General features: G+C 57.3%; 2 protein-coding genes across 2 annotated transcripts in view; one reads left to right on the top strand and one right to left on the bottom strand.

Moving 5' to 3' along the window:
• The window catches only part of LOC125943015 (uncharacterized), a 333,439-nt gene that overhangs the window by 31,560 nt on the left and 279,451 nt on the right, over positions 1 to 22,428 (top strand). The gene's annotated exons all lie outside the window — the stretch shown is intronic.
• Positions 1 to 22,428, bottom strand: part of LOC119441504 (serine-rich adhesin for platelets) — a 69,749-nt gene that overhangs the window by 21,452 nt on the left and 25,869 nt on the right. Inside the window, exons 2-6 of the mRNA XM_037706125.2 lie at positions 21,366 to 21,699; positions 19,221 to 21,014; positions 7,738 to 7,771; positions 2,369 to 2,736; positions 1,691 to 1,798 (exon numbers count right to left, since the gene is read on the bottom strand). Coding sequence (XP_037562053.1) covers positions 1,691 to 1,798; positions 2,369 to 2,736; positions 7,738 to 7,771; positions 19,221 to 21,014; positions 21,366 to 21,686 — 2,625 coding nt within the window. The 5' untranslated portion in view covers positions 21,687 to 21,699. The remainder of the gene's footprint in view (positions 1 to 1,690; positions 1,799 to 2,368; positions 2,737 to 7,737; positions 7,772 to 19,220; positions 21,015 to 21,365; positions 21,700 to 22,428) is intronic.

Below are 22,428 nucleotides of genomic sequence, written 5' to 3'. Positions count from 1 at the left end.
GCGTTTTCATCGCGCGCCGGCATTCCTCGATCGTTGTGGCGCTCGGGGCTGCAGCACCCGATCGAGGCCGTGCCCTTGCACACGCCGTCGTCCGCCCAAGAAGCAATCGAACAGGCGGTCGAGCAGGGCGGGGACACGAAAAGCGCGCGCCAGGTGGAAATCTACGAGCGTGATCGGAGAAGGCGCTACAAAAGGCCGCGCTTATTCGCCTGCGGGGCAACTTTCGCGGCAGCCCAGGAGCAGGAACTGTAGCTTGCACGCCGTGCACGGGAGTCCAGCGGGAGCAACACGCTTCCAGAGGATAGTGGAGGACAAGATCCATGTCCTGCCAGGACACGGTAAAAGCCCTTGTCACTGTTAACCACCGAACCTTTCCCATCTCATTTCTCTCAGGCTGATAGCGAATGCGGGCGGTAGTGTCAGCGACGGGAAGAGCAATGTCCGCCAACTGCTGAGCTCGCCGGAGTCGGGCAACACTTGCGACAACAGCAGAAAACGGGAGATTTTAGACTTATCCTCCTAAACGTCATAACGCACGTCTAGGTTATGCTCGTTAGCGTTAGCCTGCGACGTAGCCAACACGTATCTAGGGGCCATCTTACCAACAGAGAATCGCCATCGAGAGAACGCGACGTTTCTTGGAAGTGATACTGCACGCGAGCGCAACATAGGCACGGCTGACCATGCGAGCGAGCGAGGGGAACCCTGCGCGTTCAGAACCGCCCTGGCGCGTTGGTTGCGGTTCTGCGACGTCGATCTAGGGTGCACATCGCTGCGGGGGCCCCATCGCGTCATGCAATCTCGCGCGCGTTGTAGGACGTGCGACGACGCGGAAGTTGGCTGTTCCAAGCCTCCGGCGCCTTCATCACGCGATGCCCCGAAATGTGCTCGAGGCGGGCCACATGCGCGAGGGCGCCGCCGTATCGCTGGGAAACGAGGCCGAAGCCAGAGCGGCGGCACGCTTCGATCTTTGGCCCCCACAGGGCGCGTCCGGGGAGGGCGGGCGCGCACCAGCTATTTTTGGCCGGCGGCGGAGGCGACCGTGCGTCAAAGCGCGACCTGGCTTGGCTGCCTGCAGTCGGCGACGACGCTCGAAGACGCGCTGGCGGTGAGGGCGTCGTCGGCTCGCGGCGGCACCGCCTCGAGCCCCGCGCGCCACTGAAAACAAGCAGCCGCTCGTCTTTCCGGCGCAGTTTCGTCAGAGACGACGGCGCCGCATCTCTCCGAGTTTTACGCCCAACTTGTTTTCTCCTTTGTTGAATGGGTCAGCCGACTGACCTATTCCTGTGGCGCTTTCCTCGGCGTATTCTTGTACGAGGTAGCCCAGACTCTTCTTTTTTTCTGCCTGTTCTGCGCCTATGGCGAGGTCGCAGTGGGGAGAAGCCAAGATGCGCGGCGCCTATTGGCGGGCTGTAGCGGACGGGAAGTTCAACAGAGCGTCGCCGGAGCTTTGGAACATGACCACAATTATCCTTTTCTTTTTTTTTTTTTCGCGCCTCAACATGCATTGGACATCACGTGGTTAGGCGGAAAGTCGCGCCAACAAAATTGTTCGATGTCTCTACGCAGAACGAGGCTTCTCCTAACAACAAGCATGCGATGCGGCACAGCGCCCACAGCAGAGGCATGCAACGCAGTACCCCGAATGAAAGTAACAAAAAAGAAGAATGCAGAGCGTAGCAGCACTTACCACGTGACCAAGGCGGGCTGCGCGGTGGAGGACCGTCTCGCCCGTGGACTTGTTCAGTGGAATCTTGCTGAGATCCGGCGGCGCGCTGTAGTTCAGCTCGCCGAAGGGCTGCGTGGATACGGAAGAGCAGTTGTAGAAGCCATGCAAATGAAGGATCGCGAAGGGAAAAATGGGTCGAGCGAAAAGTTAGGACACCGGAAACGTGTGGAGCCCTTTGTACAGTTATGTGCATTAATACTGTACTGCAAGAAGGGCTGAAAGTTACCCGCGCTATCAATTAGTCCAGCGAAGCCTTGCACCTCTCCTCAGTTAGGATAAAGACTGGAAATGATAGCAATTAGCGACATATTTCTTTTTTTTTCTATCTGGATCAAATATTCGCTATGCGAACTGTACGTATCAGAGACCATGATGCCGGGCGAGTTGACGCGGATTAGGCAGTTTAAGGGAAGCCCTGTACCTGCGGGAATGCAACCACTACGTGCGAGCCACGTAAACTTCTGCAACATTGCCAGTGCACCGAACTGATGTCGATACCCGGCGGGAGATACTTTTGATCGGTTAGTGCAGAAATGACCAGGGAGGGGAACGTTGCTTCCGAGCTCTCCATCGGCTAACCAGTTAAGCCTAACCCAAACTAATAAAGGCTTAACAAGATCTCGAGGAATGTGCAGTCACCTTGCGGTCGCTCCTTCCTGCCAGCTTGGCGGCGGCGGTCGTGCTTGTCCTCTTGCGACGGCGGATCATGTCGAGTCCCGAGCGCAGCTTGCGCCTGCGCACCGCGTGGTACTGCATCCTGCGCTGGCGCAGCTCGGGCCTCAGCGAAGAGAGCACGGAGTCGGCCGAGTGACTCTGGGGCCGGCGGCGCGACGCCGACTCGACGATACGCTCGGGGCTACGCGAGGCACGACTAGACAAGGCGTCGTTCTCTTCACAGGAGGAGGCGGGCGCCGACGAAGCCGCAAGCACCGAAGGCGGAGTGGCCGGCGGAGACTGCTCGTCAGAGTCGAGCTTGCGCTTCTTGGGGTGAATTGAGTACCGAACACCTGTAGAACACGGGAAGGAAAAAAAAAAAAAAAAAAAAAGGCGTGAGTATTATAAGCTTGTACACTGTCGCGCAGCTGTCTGCGTTTTTCCCCCCCCCTTTCTCCCTCTATTTCTCGGAAAAGAGTTTTGTCCCGCGAGCGGAGTGAATAAATTGGGAAACCCCGTTTTTTTTTTTTTTTTTTTGTGCTGTTGCCTCCCGAAGCCCGTCTCCGGCTTCACTCGTGAATCTCAGCATGTTTGCTTACTTGACAGCCATAATTGATCACCGTAGTTCGTAAAAAGCCTGACACCTGCCTCGGTAGTCGGGTCAACAAGGATTGTGACTGGTCTCAGTGGCTGCGAGAGCCCGTGATGGCGATGCATGCGACTACTCCGATACTTTCGTAAAATACAGTCTGTGTATATAAGTAAAAAAATGCGCGTGCCTATAATCGACTGAACTGTAGCTCGTATGACGTTATTTTGCTTCATTTCACAATCAACGAAGACGCAGCTCATCTATCCTTCTTCAAAACACCTCCGATAATTCGACCTTGCATGCTCAATGAGGCCGATTGAAACTGCTCTCTTGAAAGAACAGCGGTGACGTCAGCTTTCGTACAAGTGTTTTGCAGGAAGCAGACACGGACCCTTCACGGCCACGATGACTTATCTACATGACAACGTCATAGCTACGGTTGGCAAGTGAATGTGAACATTGGCGAAAGCGTGACGGTTACGAGGAAAACAGCACTGGAGGGCTGACTGGCACGTTCGTTTGGGCGACGCGTGCGTGTAAAGATCGATTGGAAAATTTAGAAAGACCAGCATTTGATCATTTGTGTCCGCGTGTGACAATGAACAAGCAATTAAACTTCAATGCCGCAATTTGTCATTTTAGACACATGCATGTGTTCGCCCCCAAGTTCGCGAGTGTTTTCATAGTATGCAAATGATATGCAAATGCGCCTCGAAGCGCACGGTTTCTCACAGACACAACACTAAAATTTGCTCACAATCGTTTGTCGTATGCGGCCGCGCCTAAAGCGCGAAGACGCCTCCAGCCGTTTCCCTTCAAGAGACTGCCTACAGCGTAATGAATAGTCGCTTGAACGTATTGACTCGTACGACAACGACGCGACGCGTCTCTTTCACCCGCGTTGTTTTCTTTAGCGCCCTGTCCAGTGCGGAATTCTCGAGCGACGTCTAGCTGTGTTCGCGAAAAGCGAGAAAAGCGCACAACTAGTGCTGCGGCTCGAGGTGGCGTTTGGGCATGGAATCCACTTAGCCCCAGGTTGAGACGTAACACTAGGCAAACAGAAAGACGGGCCACTGTTCTGGAAATGCAAAAAAAAAAAAAAAATACTCGCTCGCCCTGCGTCGTATACACAACAACGTGCTCTCGACTCAACGACGCGCAGCGCGCGCGCCCCGAACTTAATGGCGCCGCCGCGCCCGGCTCGGTGATCACGACGCCCGGGCGACGCGCGCATTACGGCGACCGAGCGAGAGCGCGCGCGCCGGCCCGGGACATCACAAGTCGCGTTTTTGCCGAGGAAGCCCCGACGACACACCGCAAGCAGCAACGAAAATAAATGCAGAAAAGAAAACGCCGCGGTTAGCTGCGCTGATAACGCGCTCGCTTTTTCTCTCTTTTCGTTTTTCTTTTTTTTTTTTTTTCGCATTTTACCAGGGCATCCATCCACTCCCGCAGGAGCGTTATCTCGCTACCCACCCTCTTTCCTGTGCCACACCGTTCGTTCCTGCCGCTCGACGGCAGGCAGGCACGGCCCGAAACGAGAGTTCCGCGCACGCTGGCGCCGAGAAAATAAAAAAATAATAATAAAAAGGCGCGTCGCGACCAGGCCGGGGCGGCCGCGGGTTCAGAGAAAACGTGCGCGCCCGCACACACGCAACGTAGCCGCCGACAAAAAAGCGACCTCGCTCGCGTTCTCCCTCTCTCACGCTCGCGAAGCCACCTTCCCTCCCCCCCACTGGTGCTTAGCCCCCGCCGTTCGCGCGATGCGTGCCCGCTGGCGCGCCGAGAGCCAAAGCCAACGAAGCGTCGCATCCGCCGCCGCGCTGCCACTGCGCGTTCTTTGAAGCCGCGCCGAGCCAGCGCGCGATCGTTTCCTGGCTCTGTGCCGCCGGTGCGAGAGACGCGGGCGACCACGCGCGAGCGCATTTCGAGAAAGAGGAACGCAATAAAAAAAACAGCAGCAGCCTCGCATCCCCCGGGGCGCTGCCGCGGCGTTGCCGAGCGCGACGGGAGAGCGAAGAGTCCGAGCCGTTTACGCGGAAACGAGGAGCTTGCGAAAGCAGGAAAAGACTCGTCGACTGTCGCATCTGCGCGTAATCGACCGACAGTGGGACTGAAACACGGAGCCTTGGCAGCCTGTTAAGTGATGGGCAGAACAAGAAACGAGAGAGAAAGACCACGGCGCGGATTACGGCGCCCACGTCTACAGATCCGTCGACGGACTGTAGCCAGCGACCATTCGGTGCGAGTCAGTCTGAGAACGCCGATTTACCGGAAACGAGGTTGAACGAGGCTCGCGAATACAGATTTTACGTCAGAATTTCAGCGTTAGGCAGAAATGACGGAACTAATCTGCAATTCAGATACGCAGAGGGACGAAACCCGGATAGGATAGTCGCGCTATCACGGCGTCAGCTAATGTACACAAAGCGCGCGTTCTCACAACACCATTGTAAGCGCGGCAACTGAGCGGGTACTTGGGGGCTGTTGGTCGGACGGAGAACTCGGCTCTCACAACAACGTAAAAAGATCCAGGTTTCATCGTAAACACACGCACAGCAGCGGACTGGAGGCAAGACCACTTTCGGGCAAGGAGTTGGCTCGCTTTCTTCCCCCCCCCCCCCCCTTCGCATTACCCTCGTCACAGTGGGCCAGCACATTCAGGTGCGCTCACGCTAGATTCCTAGTGCGCCGCAGCCCCGGCTGCGGGCAACCGAGGCACAAAAACGTCGGTCCCGCGCACAGCTGCGAGAAGCGCCCCCCCCCCCCCCCCCCCCCCGCATGCTCTCGGGGGCGCGCAAGGCGAGCAGCCGACGGAGCGCCTCCAATTCGACTAATGCCCACCCTGAGCGAAAGAAAAAGGCACCCCGGCCGTAAAAACGCCCCGCCGACCGTCCTTCGGCCGCCCGTGCGCACCGGCGGCCCCACGAGATGCCCCGTCGACGTCGCGGCGCATTTAATGAGGCCTCGTCCGCGGCCTTCGGCGAGAGGAGCCGGCAGCGGGAGGGGACGCTCCGAGAGAGGAGCGATCTCGCTGCCGCCGCCGTCCCCTAATTATATTTCGTCGCGCGGGGCCGCCGGGGCCGTTCATCACCCGCGGGACGCGGCGGAAGGGAACGCAGGCGCGGCGGTGACTCAGGCACGGCTGCGCGCGGCGGCTCGCGGGCTGGGCGGCGGAGCACGGAGGTTGTTGCAGGGGCACCAAATGAGTAGCGCGCGCGTGAGCGAGCCAGCGACGGAGGGGGGGCGGCTCTGGGAATACCAGGGACGACGCTCGCCGCCGGCATCCTTAATTGGCGGTGCCCCGGCCACGTTCGTCTCGGGCAGCCGAACGGCGAAGACCCGCGCGCGAGGCAGCCGCGCGAGCGGGCGCGCGCTTTTTCGTGCTTTTGTTTGCCTGCTAAAAGCGCCCTCGTAGCAACCCCCCCAAGTCCCGTTTGTTTCTTTACCTTGCTACTCTCCGCGCCGTGACGGGATGAAGATCGCGCGGCGGGTACCACGTGACTCGGAAAGCGGCCGCGTTATGGCAGGCAAGTATCGGGACCGCGAGAGCGGCATGCGGCCACCTAGTTCACGCGGCACAGCTACAGGGACGAAATCGGCTGCCCTCTATAGGGCAGTCGATTTGACAGCGACTTGGTGAAACCGTTTTGAAGAAGCAGGACGCGGAATTGGAAGTCGGATACAAAATAAGAAATATAAGCAGGTTAGTTTTTCTTTTTTCCAGCGTGCGCGGCATCTGGCAATGGCGCCCCACAGCGAGCGCCAAACGCTGTCGGGTATGTGTGACGCGCACGCTTTTCAGTCGTGGCTTTCGGAACACGGCCAGTAACAACCGCCTCGCCGCAGGCCTTGTGGTGAACGCTCTGCCGTCGACGTCAGAGGCGAGACCAGCCGTGCGTGTGTGGAGGAGCCCGGGGCCAGCGCGTTGACGGTGGAGAGGAGGAAAAAGGCTCGGCGCTGCGACGGCCGCAACAATGGAAGGGGGGGACCAGCCGCGTCCGGAATATATTGGGAGCGCGCCGGGCGACAGCGCGGCTCATTCTGCCGACGCAGCGACGAACAATGAGGGGGACGCTTCGCATCGGGAGACCGCGACGCCCGCAGATAGATAAGAAAAAGGTTGGCGACGAGGAGGAAAGAGGACGGCTTCCTGTCATCGCGAAAAAAACCAGGCGCGCAGCTCAAAATACCACTTTGCCTCGGTTGTCCGCGCGAACAGCTAGGAGACCGAATCCGAACACCACGGATCCGCGAAATAAACAGCACATCCAGTTTAGCCACTTCGTGTTATTGTGCTGTCGACAGTCATCCCTTCATTAGGTGAAAGGTTTAGTTCTGACGAAACTATCAACAAAGCCTCTCCTGGAGCGTCCAGCTATGCAGGCAGTATAGGATGGATGCCCCCATTGCCATATTTATCTGCGTGAAACTTAAATTTACTCAGCCTGAGTGTCACACTATAATGCAAACACGCAAATGTAATGGTGTAAAGCTCGGTAGTATAATGTCTCTCGCTCTCCCTGAAGAATACGCCGCTGCTAGCGTGCGCCCGACGGCGAAAGACCAACAAGAATGAGGTCCCCTACTTTCGCCGCTCCCACTTTTTCGTTAATCCGTTCAATTCCGCTCGAATTCACTCGTACAGCTGCCCAGGAAAAACCAGCGTATACGGATCAAAGAAGGCGGACCGAACAGTTGCAGCACGCATGCAGAAAAAAGAAAATAAATAATAAAAATAATAATATTCGGAGACACTCACCGCCGTTTTCCTTCTGGATCCGCACCGTCGTTGCCTGCAGGAGACAAAAAAAAAAACCAATGGGGTCACGACGCTTGCATGGAGAGATAAATGGGCACGGTTCAACATCGAAAATCTCCGAGGCAGCAGATATTCAGGGCGTCCGCCCTCGACGGCATAATCGCCCAACAAAGTTTTTTCGCGGTTCACAGACTATAGTTATACGAGGTGCGACGGACGGCGCCTTGCACCAGCATAGGGTATACGATAGAGCCGATAAACGAAACAGGCGCCGGTGATTACGCCGACGCCCCTACCAATATATAGCCCCTTCCGCCAATCAAAACAAGCGCGGACACGCTTAGGCTTTACCTGCACAGAACCACACAGCGTGACAACGCAATGCACACCAGGCGCCCCAAATTGCGCCGGACAATGCATACGTGTTAGAGAGATGCTCAGGGCTGCAGTAGACAACGACTCAACGAAGCTTGCTCGACCACTCGAAGCATGCTTCTCTCCAAACACGGCACGGCTCAGCTTCCCAACACCCGAGTCGCCGGATTCACTCGCCGTTTCGTGTATGCATTACGTGCGCGCGTGTCAAAAGCATGGGCGAACGCGACGCGAGCAAAAAACCGAGCCGCGGGGCGGCCCTATACCGGTATCCGGTCGGCGCCGCCGCTTCGAAGCCTCATTAGTCGCCGCACGCCGCGCTTAATTAACGCGAGCTGCTATCCACCACCGCGCGCACGGCTCGCGGGGTATGCTTGTGTAGAGTATAGGCGCGGCGAGCCGCGACTCGGAGCTGGTGAAACGAAGCTCGACGCTCATTGCATAAGAGCGCGACTGTGCGGCTTGCCGCGATTTCGCAGCTGGGAAACGCGGCGGCACCATGCAGAAACAGCAGTGGATTGCTCGCGACAGGAACTACGTACGCGCTGCATGTTGTGTGCTATGCCAACCAGAGCGTGGCATAACGTTGCTTAGATGAGCCTAATTTCGCCATCAACGCGGCTCGTCATTTGTAAATAATGCGCCAATTTGTAATTTCCAAATCCATCTGTAAATTGGTCGTCGTAAATGCGCCCATTCCATGATCAAGCCCGCTGCTTTGTTCGAATCGCAAGCCCTTACAAATTGGCGGGCGTACCTCGGCGTCGAGTCTCGCTTAGATTTAGTATATATCTTCCTTCGACGTACGGACGGAGGCTCGCTTGTCGTAGGTAAATTGCGAAACGCACACTATTTTAAAGCAAACACGTTGGAATAAACGACAAAAGAAGAGCGTAAAACCTTTAGCGACGCCCTCACAGAGTGGAGGTTCGCGCACTTCAAGCAGCATCGCTCATTTTTGCGAACAGCGAGGGCAGCCGAAGCCAAGCACAACTCCGTGAAATAAAGAAATTCGCCTACGTCGGCGCAGAGCTATACGCCTTGCGCGAAAATTCCTCCGGGGTGCGCGGTCTGAGCTCGTCGGGGCACGGGCTCTAGGAACAGACAGAGAAGAAGGGACAGAGTCGCGAGGAGGGCAGCTGAGGCGGTCTATAGGCCATCGGGTGGCAGGAGCGGAGGTCCCGAAAAAAAGAAGAAAGAAACCTGCGGGCGGTCGCGGCCGGGCCAAATTGCGTGTTGCGCGCGCCGCCAGCGACCGGGCGTGAAACGGACCATCCATCAGAGCCCGCCGTATCTGGTCTGGCCCGTCGCCGCGCCGCTTCTCCACCTCCCGCCGCCCTGTCTGCCCACCCGCCGGCCCTCGCTCAATAACGCCGCGCGCAGTGTGTGTGTTTGCCGCACGCAGACGCGCGAGGCAACGGCGGGTCGACCGCACGTGCCCGTCACAAAGCCTCCCGCTGCTGCTCGGCACTTGCGCCGGACGTGGCCAACTTTTTTTTTTTTTTTGTTTTGTTTCTTGCCGCGGATGATGCCAGCTGCGGCCACACCAAGCCGCAGTTTCCGCGAGCGACCGGAGGGTTGTCTGGCCGACGCCGACAAGGCCCGTAATGAAGGGCTTCGCTCACGCCTCCGTCTACGGCCTGTTACGTAGGGTCAAGCCTGTCATGGCGTTGAGCGCCACCGAATACCCAAGAGAGCGGCCGTTTACCGACGTGCCGGTGTGTTCACGCGCAGGTTATTAATCACCACTGGAACGAGTTTACGAGCGTACACAATAGCGGCCACAGGTTCGACAGGCGAGCGGTAGGTAGCACCGTGCTAGTTGCGATCGCGTGTAATTAAGTATCGCCGGGGGTTAAATAATAATCAGGCTCGCTTCAGCTACAACGGCAGTATTGAACACCACACTCGCTAAATCCGTTACGCACCTTACACCGGAGCGAAAGGCGGATACGGCTTACTGTCCCAGATTGCGTGTGTCGGCGTCCGTGAAACGGTGTGAAGGATGGCGAGAAAAGTCAACAGCTGCGTTTCTCGCCCGGCAAACGTTTTCGCTGTATGCGTAAGCCCGCGTACGTGTAACAGCCGTTGCCATGACGAAGTCAGGCGCCGCGCCCGACAAACCCCATGGACAGTTATCTACCAGCGTCATCTCGCACTGTACCCAGCCCCGGCTGCACAACGGAAGGAGGGGACAACCCCCAGCCATCAGTTCCGAGTTGAAACCTGGCAGCTATAAGTAAGCCCAGACGTGGGCTCGCTCTGCATTGCGCCGCAGAGCCATTCGTTCACAGCCCGGAGATCACGAAAGGAATATGTCCTGCTAGGGAAATCCCGCTAAATCAAGTTCAAGTGCAAGGTTATTGTTCTTCTAGTACAGACTAGAAACGTCCTCCGCGGCTAAAAGCCCCGAGGACGCCTCCCTCGCAATCCAAATTAACCTGCGCCAACAAAGAACAACGCGTCGAACACACACTTGTTTGACATTCATCACGCTTATAAATATTTTTGTGGTCGGGCACATTACTCGACCCTAATCGTAGTCTGCCGGCGAGATCATCACCATCATCGAACAAGCGCACATGATCTCCCGCGCAGACCGCCGTTTCATACCTCGCAAGCAAACCATGCTGCGTTCGCGGCTCTCCGAACGACGCCGCTACACACTTGAAGTCGCCGGCGATCACTCGGCACAAAAAAACCAGGCAGGATCGGGTCCCGCAAGCGGCGGCCTCGGCGGGGAGGCGGCGGCGTGCTTCAGTCGGCGGCACCGGCGCGAAGGGCGGCCGATAAATCAGGATAGCCCGCCGCGTTTCCCGGAACGCCCCGGCGTGCGCGCGGCGAGATGCGGGCGTGGGCCATTCGAGACCCCCACTGCGCGCTATTGCTCCTGGATCGGGCTAGAAATCAAGCGAGGTGGGGCCACGCGCCGGAGGACGGTCGTGTCCGCGGCGGCTCCCCTCTCGACGCGCCGCCAAGGACGTGGAGGTCGTTCGCGCTCTTCTCGAAGTGAACAGAGGGAACCGAGTGTTAGCCGCCTGAAAAGCACGAAGTTTGTTTTAACTTTGTGTCATTGCTCTGGCTTCGCGAGGAAGAGAGATGACCGAATGGGCGTGACACCCTGGTGCGCACTCCGCCGTGTACACCTTTCGCAAATTCAATTCCTCACTCGTGTCACGTGCCGTTCGCGTGTAGCCTGTCCAGTCGATGAGTCCCTCTTCCTTTTTACAACAAAAGACGTCCCTTCACCTCCCCTTCATTTTGAAAGTTGTCTTTCGCTTGCCTATTTTTACGTCTATTGCCAAAAGTTTATTGATTGTACTCGGTATTACCGATTGTATTCTCGCGCATGAGTTCTTTCGTACTACCCGCAATGTTGACGACTTGTGGTATATACATGCCAACACAAATTCCTCGTGCATTCGCAACGTGCGTTTCCTTTAAAGCTTCAACCTGCGGCTCACTCGTTTCTGAATTTATTCGCAACCGTTCGTACTGCCAATCACACATAATCGTTGACAAGGCTACCGCCACATTCTTCCTTTCTTAGTTCTTTTAAGTTCCAGAAGGAAGAGAGAACCGAGAACCGCCACTTTCTGACGCCACCGCGCGGGACGGCAGCGAGCGGGCGGGCCTCTTCGCGGGTCGAGCGGCTCGCGAGCGCGCGAAAAAAAAAAAAAAATACACTCGCCAAACTCTTTCTTTTCGTTCTCTTTCGGTTTCGATTGCGGTCGCTCGTCTCCCTCCCTCTCTGCGGTCCGGACGCGCGCCGCCGCCGTCCCTCTCCGCGTTCTTCTCAACTCCACCTCGCTCGCGCGAAGTTGCTTCTCTTCGCGATCTCTGCTTCCGTAGCAAGCGACGGCGGAGCCTCCCCCCACCACCGTTCCGGAGCCCGTTTCCTGTTCGCTCTCCCGTTCCGGCAGCTTTTGTTTCTTGGCGCCGCTCCGCGTGACCAGATTGAAAGGCAAGACGGCGCGGGGCGTGATGACGGGACCGCGCGTTCGCTCCCGTTTTGTCGACTCCGCCACGGAAGTGCGCGTCAGCACGAAGCGATGCACGTTGGCGCGCTGCTACGCCTTGGTGCCCGCGCAGATAAGCTGCTGCCCGGGTCACTCTGCAAACGTCTCCCTCGTCCTTACCAGAATCCCAGCCTGCGACGATAATCTAAAGCAATGTTACTCTCTCCCCCTTCTGGAAGCGCATAATTTCATTAACATGTAGTCATTTTTCCTCGGCGACCAAAGGCAGTGCATTGACGCGAAAGAGGGAGTGGAGATACATTGGATATACAAAGGAATTTCAGGTACAATATAACGACGTACATTAACGCACACACAAAGACTGGGCTTAATTTAACACTCATAAGGTGTTGTGCTTCCGTGCTGCGCTAATTAAATGATGGAGAAATGCATCGCGTTCAATTTTGGGAAAAAAAAAACTTTTATATCAGCATTTTTTTTTCCTCGCAGAATCTCGAGCTGTGTGGTCTCAATGCAGGTTGTATAGCAAGCGCGAATAAACAAATTCCAGCGCCCTGTGTTAACCACGCGCGTTGTGACCCAGCAGCACACCATCATCACGCACGCGTACATTCATGTTTGAAAGAAAAGAAGGGAAAAAAAAAAAAAAACGCGTCCGCCACACGCCGCGCGCGGCCTCCCCACCACTCACGCGCGAGACCGGACGCCGTCCTCGTAGAACACTCCGACTGGCGCTCGCGCGCGGTTTTCCCAAAGAACGGTGCAGCGTTGCGAAAAGCTGCAGCGCGGCTTCGAAGCGGAGAGCTCCTCCTCCAAGCGCAAGAACGCTTCACCAATGTATGACCAGCGGCGAGGAAGCGTCAGCCAATCAATCAATATTTCAACCAGACGACGTAATATTTCTTTCTTAACGTTTATTCCGAGTAACCTGCGCTGGACAGGTTACTTACTGTTAAGCACGGTGATCATGTGACCCTTGCATACGGCGTAATCGCATTTTTTACCTTTTCCGAGTCTACATATGAGCGAGCTCTCTTAATCAGTTGGTAGCTTTCTGTCTCTTGTATGTTTTCTACCGTCTCCTTTTCTTCTTGTTTACCGGTAACATGCGTAGCGCAACCTCCTCGGATCCCTTAAAGGACTTATTTGCCGTCCAATCCTCATGCGCTTTCACGCCCGAGAACATCCTCGTCGCAAGTGCGGTTCCCGATTGGCTAACGCAGCTAACAACGCACACACCGTTTTCCCGCTGCACTGCACGCATCTTCTTCGCGAGACTGTGACGAGACGGCCGCCCGCATCCCGCGGCGCAATATTTTCCCCCGCCGCCGGTGCGCGGCCCCGATAGCGGCACGGCCGTCGGAAGCGCGGCAGGCATGACCGATTGTGCGGGATCAGCGCTTCTGCTGGCCAGCAGGAAAGGAGCGGCGCCGCACGCCCTCCTACACAACGCACAACCCCGGCTCTGCAAAAACCGTCGCCCCCGATGTTACGAGAGCCTCCCGGGCGGTCTTCGACCGAGAAGCGTCGTCGGTAGCAGTAAACACGCCAGAACAAGCGCCAAGCCGGGACTCCGAAATCCCCCACGTCCCGGATTCGAGAAGCTCACACAGATACAGCGAGTTCGCCGACGCTGCTTCGATCGTACCCGGTCCCTGTCTCGAATTCCTTCGGCACGGCGCCGTCGCTTCTGCCTTTATTTATGCCCCGGCAGCGCATCGAGCCGCCGTCGCTACACCGGGGCCTCAGCAACGTCCCTCGGGGCACACCGACAGTCGAAGGAAACGCGGCGTCTCGATCCCGGTTTGTCACCGCGAAAGCCGGGCGGCGGCAAGAAAATAATAAAAGAACACCACAGTTGGACGGAAGATAAACAGATACGATCCTACGCGCAAAGACTCGGCGTGCGGATTCGAAGAAGCACGCCCGCCGGCACAAGATGCAATATGCCACGAGCTTCGCAACAGCGACGTTGGTGGCAGCGACATTCTTTCTTTCGCAATGCTGCAGCGTCGCAACTTGAATATTGATCAATTTCCTGGCCGATCCTCCGTAGTGAGTATGAGCTACGTGTTCGATGGACAAGAATAACTTGGACGCTTTCGACAGACACAAGCAAACAAAAAATCGCTTTCTCGGAAGATCACGGTGTTCACGATGTTCAAGCGTAAGATCACGATGTGCAAGCCGTTGCCGGAGTTGTCGAACTGCAAGTTAGACTAATGGATCATTCGAGTCTTTATCTAGCTGCAAATAACGTCTGTAACGGGCTAACGCGTCCACGGCACGCAATTCATCCCCCTTCAACATTCGAATAGCAAAACTTCCCTTTCCCAACTCGCCGCGAAAAAGAAGACATGTATCCAGGAGCGGTTTGGCTCGCGGTCTTCCAAAGAGCACAGCGAAACAATCCCGTGCGAACGGCCGTCTTTTAGGAATTCCAAGCAAAAATCTGCGGCACTGAAAGAACGAGTACGAACCGGGCGAAGGAGACCCCACCGCCACTCGGCCTCTGGCCATCGCCTCCCCGTTGATGATAACAGGGTCTCCGTCCTCGACACCGCGGCGAGCGAACGTCTCCCTCTTCGCGAACACCCACAAGGGAGCGATGGCCGAGCGGGGGGAGGGAAGCAGCAGCAGCTACGTTCACAACGCGCAATCGCCGCCGACCGAGACAGTCCCTTTGTTCAGCCAAGCCCGGACGACCAAGGTTAGGGCGCGAGGGCGGGCAGATAAAAGCCAGCGTAGAGTAACGAAAAATAAAGAAAGGCAGCCGCTGTTCTGTCGAGAGTGTGCGTGGACAGGAACGGCACTATATAAAGATAGAAAAAAAAAAGAAAGAAAGGAAGGAGGCAGGAAGGGGACACCAAAGAGCACCCGCCGCCTGCGGCGGCGCCGACAGTGCTTGAATCTCAGAGACCCCAGGGCACTTCTCATTTTCTGTCCTATCTGTTCTCTTTTTTTTTTTTTTTTTTTTCCCCGAGAGGCGCCCTCCGCCAACACGCAGCTTCGCTTCCCTGGCAATGCGGCGTTGTACGGGCCCCGCTTGCTGCCCCCCCTCACCGCGTTGCACGGCTTCACAAGTGCCCGCGCCGCAAGCCACCTGCCGGCAGAAACAAGGGAAGAAAGAAACCAACGGGCAGTGGGCGAGAAATAAATAAATAACCAGGAGTGGCCGCGCCGAGAAGCCACGGGTGCGCGGCCGCACGCAACCTGGACGCGGTTTGCGAGGCACAGTACACACAGCACCGACCGCCGCAACTAGAGATCGCGCGGTCTCCGCTTTTCTTTGGCGGCGCCGGCGGCAAATACCGAGCACGTTCGGCCACCGCTATCACGGAGACGGTAGTACGCGCGTTGAATGAATACGACGAAACAGCCATCCATAGAGTGTCCGCTTCGACTTTCTCATAGCGGTAAGTTTTATAAACAGTACAGCGCCGTGATTAGCTAAATAAATGTTAGTGTGCAGCTTTTCTTGGGAGTAAAGAAATTACCACAGCCGCGTTGACTATTTCGCTTACCGCATATTTTATTGTCTTTCGTTTTATGCATGAGGACGTGACTTTTTATGATCGTCATCATAGCTGTGTACGCTCCTACACACACGTGAGTGCAGTGTCCGCGCTTCTAAACTTCAGTAGACGTGAGAGTACATCAGTGAGACTCTTACGAAAAGAATCAAATTCGCCCAATGCTGATAACAAGGCGATAACCTCTCCTCTCGTGTCGCCACGGTAACCTTTACCTTAAAGTGGCTGTACAGTGACCACATAAGGAATTGCGGATGACGCTCATCCACTTAAAACCTTTTTTTTTTTTTTAACCCAGGCCATCAGCAACATCCGGACTCACTATATCAGTCCGAGCCCACCACAGGAACAAGGCGCGCTACAATGAGTGCGTCCCCCGCTTGCCTCGCTGCTTCAAAAACTTCACCGCTGGCGGCAAATTAAAGTCCATGCGCCAGTAATTGCGAACTAAACGAAAAAGAAGAGAGAAAAGAAAGACAGCGATTGCCAAACGCCGCCGACCCGTGCGTCCACGTTCCCGCCAAATGCGTCAACGGCACGGCAGTATAAAGAAAAAGGAGTGCGCGCGTGGTATCCCGGCCGCCCCGGAGAGCGAGCGGTCAGGCTGTGCGACAGGCTCAGCTCACGAAGCGTCGCCAACACGGGGAGGCGAATCCGCTTCCGGGTGCCCCCGCCACGTCCTGTCCTTTATCACACCCCCGGGGGCGGCCTGGCTCGCTCGGAGCGAACCGAGCCTAATCAGACGCCGGCCGGAGAGCTTTTCTGCCGCCGCGGGCCCGTTCCGTCCGAGCGCGCGCGCGCGCGCGTGTGTCCCCGCCGAACACAAAGGGGCGAGAGCGCGCGAGATAAAAAGAACAGAAAGAGCGCAACGAGCGGCGCTATAAAATAAAAATGAAAAAGAACGAAGAAAACCGGAGCGCGGTCGCGGTGCGCAACCACTTGTACGCGGCAGCGCAAAGCGTGCGCCCGCGCGCGCACAGCGACGCGTCGTCACACACGAACGGACCGCCGGCGGCGGCGGCAAACTGCGCGCACGCACGCCCTTCTCGCTTGCCTCTCTCTGCTATCCTCATACCTCTCCCGCGACGGTGGAGAGAGAGAGATGAAAGAAATAAAAGAGAGGTCTCCGGAGGAGCGAGAGCAGCAGAGTGGAGAGTAAAAGAGAAAGGAGGACACGTCCCGCGCGGTGACAACGGCGAAACAAAAGCGGCACTACCCCCTGCCCCCCCCCCCCCCCCCCACACACACACACACAAGGCTGAGCGACGTAAAAATCGGGAGCGCGCCGCTCCTTTTCACAGCGGCGAGACGGGAACGACGTTGGCTCGTTGCAGCGGCGCGGCAGGAGCAGCGCTCGTTTGCGCGCCACACGCGAAGAGCGGGCAGAAAGAAAGAAAGGAAAAAAAGTGCGCAAACTACAAGTGGAGTAAATGAGGGAGGCGAGCGTCGAGGCCGCCGGCGGGAACCTCACGCGGAGGACGACGCGCGTCTCATTTCCAACGTCCCCCCACCGCCCCAATCCGACCGACGTTCGGGGAAAAGCGGCGCCGCACGGGTTTCTTCCTAGATTTTTTTTTTGTTTTTTTTTTTTTTTTTGGTCGTGTTCATCGACGACGACGCGAAAGGCGCACGCTCTCGGGCGAAAGAAAAGCGCTCTTTTTCTCGAGTGGCGCGATGCCGACGCGCGCACTCACGCACCGTCGACGCGTAGCGTCAGCTTTCTGGGCCGGAGACGCTGTCACGGGAATCGCGTTTCTCTTTCATGTAAGCTTTGCTTTCCTTCTTTTTTGGGTCTTTCGGACGACGCAAGCGACGGAACCAAGAGCGAAACTTCGGTTGGCGTAGGAGTTTATACGTATGTTTTGTTCGCCTACAAACTAAACAAAAAAGAACTTCCTTTAAGCCAGAGAAGACAAAACGTCAATAGGCGCAGTGACTGAAAGGTTCCTTCACAAACGTAAGACCATCGCACCAACAGCGCATTTCCACAGACGAATCGAAAGCCTTACTACATGTTAACTGTTTATGTGTTATGTGCTGCGCAACACAACATACAAGGGAAAGAAATGAAACCGCAAAGACACAATCGCCTTTTCTTTTTTGCGTCCTGTCTCGTCCTGCGCAGCTGATAGAGTTGAGCGTCGTGTTCTATTCACGTCACTTGCCGCAACACCGACGATGAAACGCAGTGAAATAAAATATTGAATACTGCTGCACGTGTAAAAGGAGGGTATTGGCGCTACTCACATAGAAATCCCGGCACGTGCTGAGACCGCGGCGAGCTTTCGGAATCCATCTCAAGCAGCCGGTACCGCTTACGTGCGCGCTTCCTTTACTTCCCCTTCACCGCACACGCCCCCGGTCATTAGGGTGCTTCGCATGGAGAGATCCCCTCTCGCTGCTCCATGGCACCTCCCCCCCCCCCCCCCCTCCCTCTGCCGCAAGGCAGATGCCGCTACGCACGGCGGTGACCGTTTTGAAAGCCGCGATTCCAAGAAGCGCTCCGAGGGGTCGGCAACTGCTGCTCAGCGGGTAGGCTGCGGATCCTCCTCAGCCTATAAAGGAGACCGCGATGCATCTGGGACGGGTCGATGGGACCCCGGGCATCCGTCGGCGTTACGGTTTTTGTTTGTTTTGCGGCATCCGGGTCTACACTCGTGCGGACAGGGAGTGAGCTAATTTCGGCAACGCCAGTCCAGTGCGCCGCCTTGTGCTTTCCGTGAGATACAATCGCCAACGCGAGCATGTGCGGTCACGCCGGCGATGGAGCAAACGTACTCCGCCCAACTGAGTCGCACCTTTCTGGTCAGCGACGAAGATCTCGGCTGCCACTGAAACGTACTGTTCAGGAGGCTGGAATACATGCCCGAGTTTTGGAGCACGCCTACGATAAATTAAACGGCGCACACGCGAAGTTTAAAGCACTCCGCAAACGAGGACGCGAGAGGTTTGTTTTATGCTCGATAACAACCATTTGCTGCGACATAACAAAAGAAAAACTTGAAACCTGTACGGATGACATAATCTCTTTTTCAACAATGCTAACCTGATGGCACCGCGTCTGTAAAATAAGACACGTCGTTTCGAAGTTCTTCCCGGCGGTGAAAACACCAACCGCTACTTCACGCGACGGAACAACAAAGAAAACTATATGAAAGCACGAAGACAAAGAGAAAGGATAAACACGCTGAATAGCAGGAATAACGTTGAAGCAGTAGAGTTTAGGCAGTTTATTTACAGCGCAGTAGTTTCTAATCCGGCATGCTCTGCGGCGATAACGATCGTTTCTCAACAAGTAGAAGACGACCCCCTCCGAGAAACACCGCGGCGCTTCCACGGCGCCGTTTAGCGAGCGACCTTGCGGCGTCGACCACCAGGGTCAAACGCGTGCGCAGCACTCACGCACGCCACGTCCGCGCGGCGAGCACGTTCGCTTTCGAAATCGCGGCCTGCCGACCCGATTAATTGCGGTCGAATCTAGCGTACCTTGTTAGGGAGGGGATGATAAATGATAAAAAGAAAAGAAATCGCGGCCCTCACAGGAAGCCATCGCGGGCTGCTAACGAGAACAAGAATAAGGTTGTGGCCAACTGACCTCGACTGTTCTCGGCTCCTTGACCCGGTCCTGCGGCGGCGGCGAAGACTTGGCGTGCGCCGCCGTGGCGTCCTTGCATGGCGTCACCGTCGAAGCTGTCATGGATGCCGTCGCCGGGAGGTGGTGGTGGTGGTGATGCGCCGAGCGGGGGCTTTCCTCCTTGACGGGCGATGTGACGCCGAACGCGGAGGGAGCCTCCATGGCGGCCAGCGCCGACGACGGGGGTAATACGTGACCGCCGTTGCTGCTGTGCAACTGCTGCAGGTACTGCAGGTGCGCCTGATGCGCTTGCGCGATGACGTCCGCGGCCGTGGTGCGCGGCACCGAAGCGACGCTCGAGGGCGCCGCCGTTGCCGCTGCCTTGTGGTCCCGGAAGAAGAAGTTCAGCGTGGGCTTCTCGTCGTGCGGCGTGGTCAGCTTGCTGTGGTGGTGGTTGCTGTGCTTGCCGTGCAGGCTCGCCGCCGTCGCGCTCGTCGTCGAAGCCGCGGGCAGGGTCGGCTTGCCCAGGAGCAGAGCCCCGGGCGCGGCCGATGGCTCGGCCGTCTTGGGACTCGTCGCCGGCGGCACCGCCGCGATGAGCGGCGGCGGGCTCAGCGGGCTCTTGACGGCTGGCCGCTTGCCGCCGTCGTTGCTGCCGGCGTGCGAGGTCTTGGCCTCGTCCGGCGGCTGCATCGCTTCGAGCCGGGGCATCTTGGCGCGCTCCGGCTCAGGGGGCGGCGGGGGCCGGCCACCGCTGGACGAGCCGAGCCTGAGAGAGGAGGTGAGCCGGGACCGCTGCTCTTCGTCGATGACGACCACGTCGCTTATGTGTTGGTGATGCTGCTGGTGGTGGTCGACGTTGTTGGAGGAAAAGGACGAAGATGAGCGCTTGCTCGACGAAGACTTGCCGTGGTGGCTGCTGCTGCTCCGGCTGTTGTTTCGCGACTCGGACGAAGATCGGTCCGAGGAGCGCGACGACGAGTCCTTCTTCTTCTGCGGGCTCGGCGTCGTCAGCAGCGGCGTCGTGGTGGGTGGCGGGATGAGCGGGGGCAGGCCCCATCCCGGGTAGAAGGGCAGGTGCGCGGCGGCGTTTAGGTAGTCTTCCCGCTTGACCGTCTCGCCGAATGCCGAGCTGAGGCCGCCGCCCAGCGAGGGCCTCGGACCCAGGAGGTTGAGGGCCGCGGCTGCGGCGGCGGCTGCCGCGGCGTTTGACGCAGCCGTCGACGACGACGCGGACGAGGTGGACGACGTGGACGTGTCCGTCGTGTGGCGGTTGGAGGACGACTTTTTATGCTCCCTAGATGACGACGAAGACGAGGTGGAGGAAGTGCTCGTGGTCTGCGCCGAGCCCGAAGTGGAGGCGAACTTGGCCGACGTCTGGCTCTCCTGCAGCCTGTGCATGTGTTCGGCCGCGTAACGCACTGGGTCCGCGATGTAGGAGGACGACGAGGAGGCCTTGTCCGCGGCGGAGGCTGACACGCCATTGGCGCGCGGGTACGAGCCAGCCTTGGCGTCGTCGGCCAGGCGGCACGGGTCCGGCTTGGGCATCATGTCGGCGAACATGGAGGAGTAGCCGGCGGGCAGTGCGGTAGCCGCCGTAGGAGGGTACAGCGACCGGGCCAGGTCTCCCGGTGCCAGGGCAGGCGCTCCCGCGCCACGCATGCTGAGCGCCAGCGCGGCTGCCGGCTCCAGGAAGGCGGCGGTGGAAGGCGCAGCGGCCCGAGCGGTGGAGTGGAAGGCCACCTGTTGGTCCAGGCAGCCCAGCCGGGCGGCGGCCATGGCGTGGTGCTGCGCCGCTGCGGCGCTCCCGAATGCCTGCAGGGAGAATCACGGCGTGTCGCGGTCACTCCCACACACAGTGCACCAAACTATAAAGCAGCTGCTTTAGTTCCGAGTTTCGCTATGCAAGAAGTAGCAGAGCGAGGCCATAAAGAGGCCGGCTTCCCGTTCGTAAGCAAAGCTCCCCGTTCTCAGGAAGCGGCTTCATTTAGATATATGGAGGTTCACCAGTATAAAATATATACTAATGTTCCTTTTGTTTACGTGGAAATAATAAAATGTATTCTTTGACTTTAAGCAACCGACAGCTGTGCGGGGAGTGTAACAACTTCTCACTGAAAGATTCTGGGGTCTTTCAAGATTGCGCGCACCAAGGAAGACACGTACCTGCTGCAGGAAGGCGTCGGCGGCGACTCGCTGCTGATAGTGCTGTAGCCGCAGGAAGGCTGCCGGGTCGAGCAGGTGCCGGCCGTAGGCAGCAGCCAGCTTGCGGTGCTCGAGGAGCAGGAGCTCCTCGGCTGCCGCGGCCTCGGGCCCATCGGGCCGCACGTGCTTGAGCGACAGGTCCAGCGGAATTTCGCCGCGCTCCCCGCGGACGCCCGCCGAGCCGGCGAGCGCAGCCGCTGCCGCAGCGGCGGTCACGCCGTCCAGCGGGCCGCGGCCGTCGAACGGCCGCACCGCCGGAGGGAAGAAGCTCGCGTAGTACATCGCGGTCGCCGTCCTGCGACACCACACAGAGAAGCGGCGTTTAGTACACGGAAGGTCGAACGCGAGTTGGTTGAACTTTGCTAAGAACGTGCACGTCTTCTGTCAGGACACATTCACACACACACACACACACATACTTCCCCATCAGGAAGAGCAACAATTAACGGGTCTCGACGCTACGCACTTTACATTTCAGGGTCGGTATACTTTAAGGATTCATTTGGCAACGATTCATGCATGCTGGGATACTTCACGCGAAGAGAGGCCTGCGTGCATGCTGTCAGCTTCATTCCTGCCGATGACTGGCGTTCATCGAACTCAACACAGCAGAATCGAACCGACATTGATGACGTAACTAGTAGCATAGTAGTAGTAGTAGTAGTAGTAAATACAGAATAAGCCATTTTAGAAGAGCTACTACAAATCGCACTAGGAACACAGCGTCAGTGCGCCGAGTGTACATACGATTAAATCGCCAAATGCAAACTATCAGAACACTCTCTAAACTCACGCCGATTTCTTTTGCAAGTTATTACGATACACGCGGTCTGTTTCCAAGCAAGCAGTTCCAAGAAAGATGTATAGATGTCTCCAAGCGATCGAAACCGCTATGAAAATCCGACGATCTTTATCAACAGGGTGCCGCGAAATAAACATCAACACAAGATGCCCCCCCCCCCCCCCCCCCTCCCACTAACGTAGCATTACTGAAGGTCGCGCTCGCAAGCAAGACGAATGTCTA

This window comes from Dermacentor silvarum, chromosome 2, assembly GCF_013339745.2.
Source record: "Dermacentor silvarum isolate Dsil-2018 chromosome 2, BIME_Dsil_1.4, whole genome shotgun sequence".
In the NCBI taxonomy this organism is placed as follows: Eukaryota; Metazoa; Arthropoda; class Arachnida; order Ixodida; family Ixodidae; genus Dermacentor; species Dermacentor silvarum.
The sequence above is the reverse complement of the archived record's forward strand: the minus strand, read 5'-3'. Positions and strand labels throughout refer to the sequence as shown.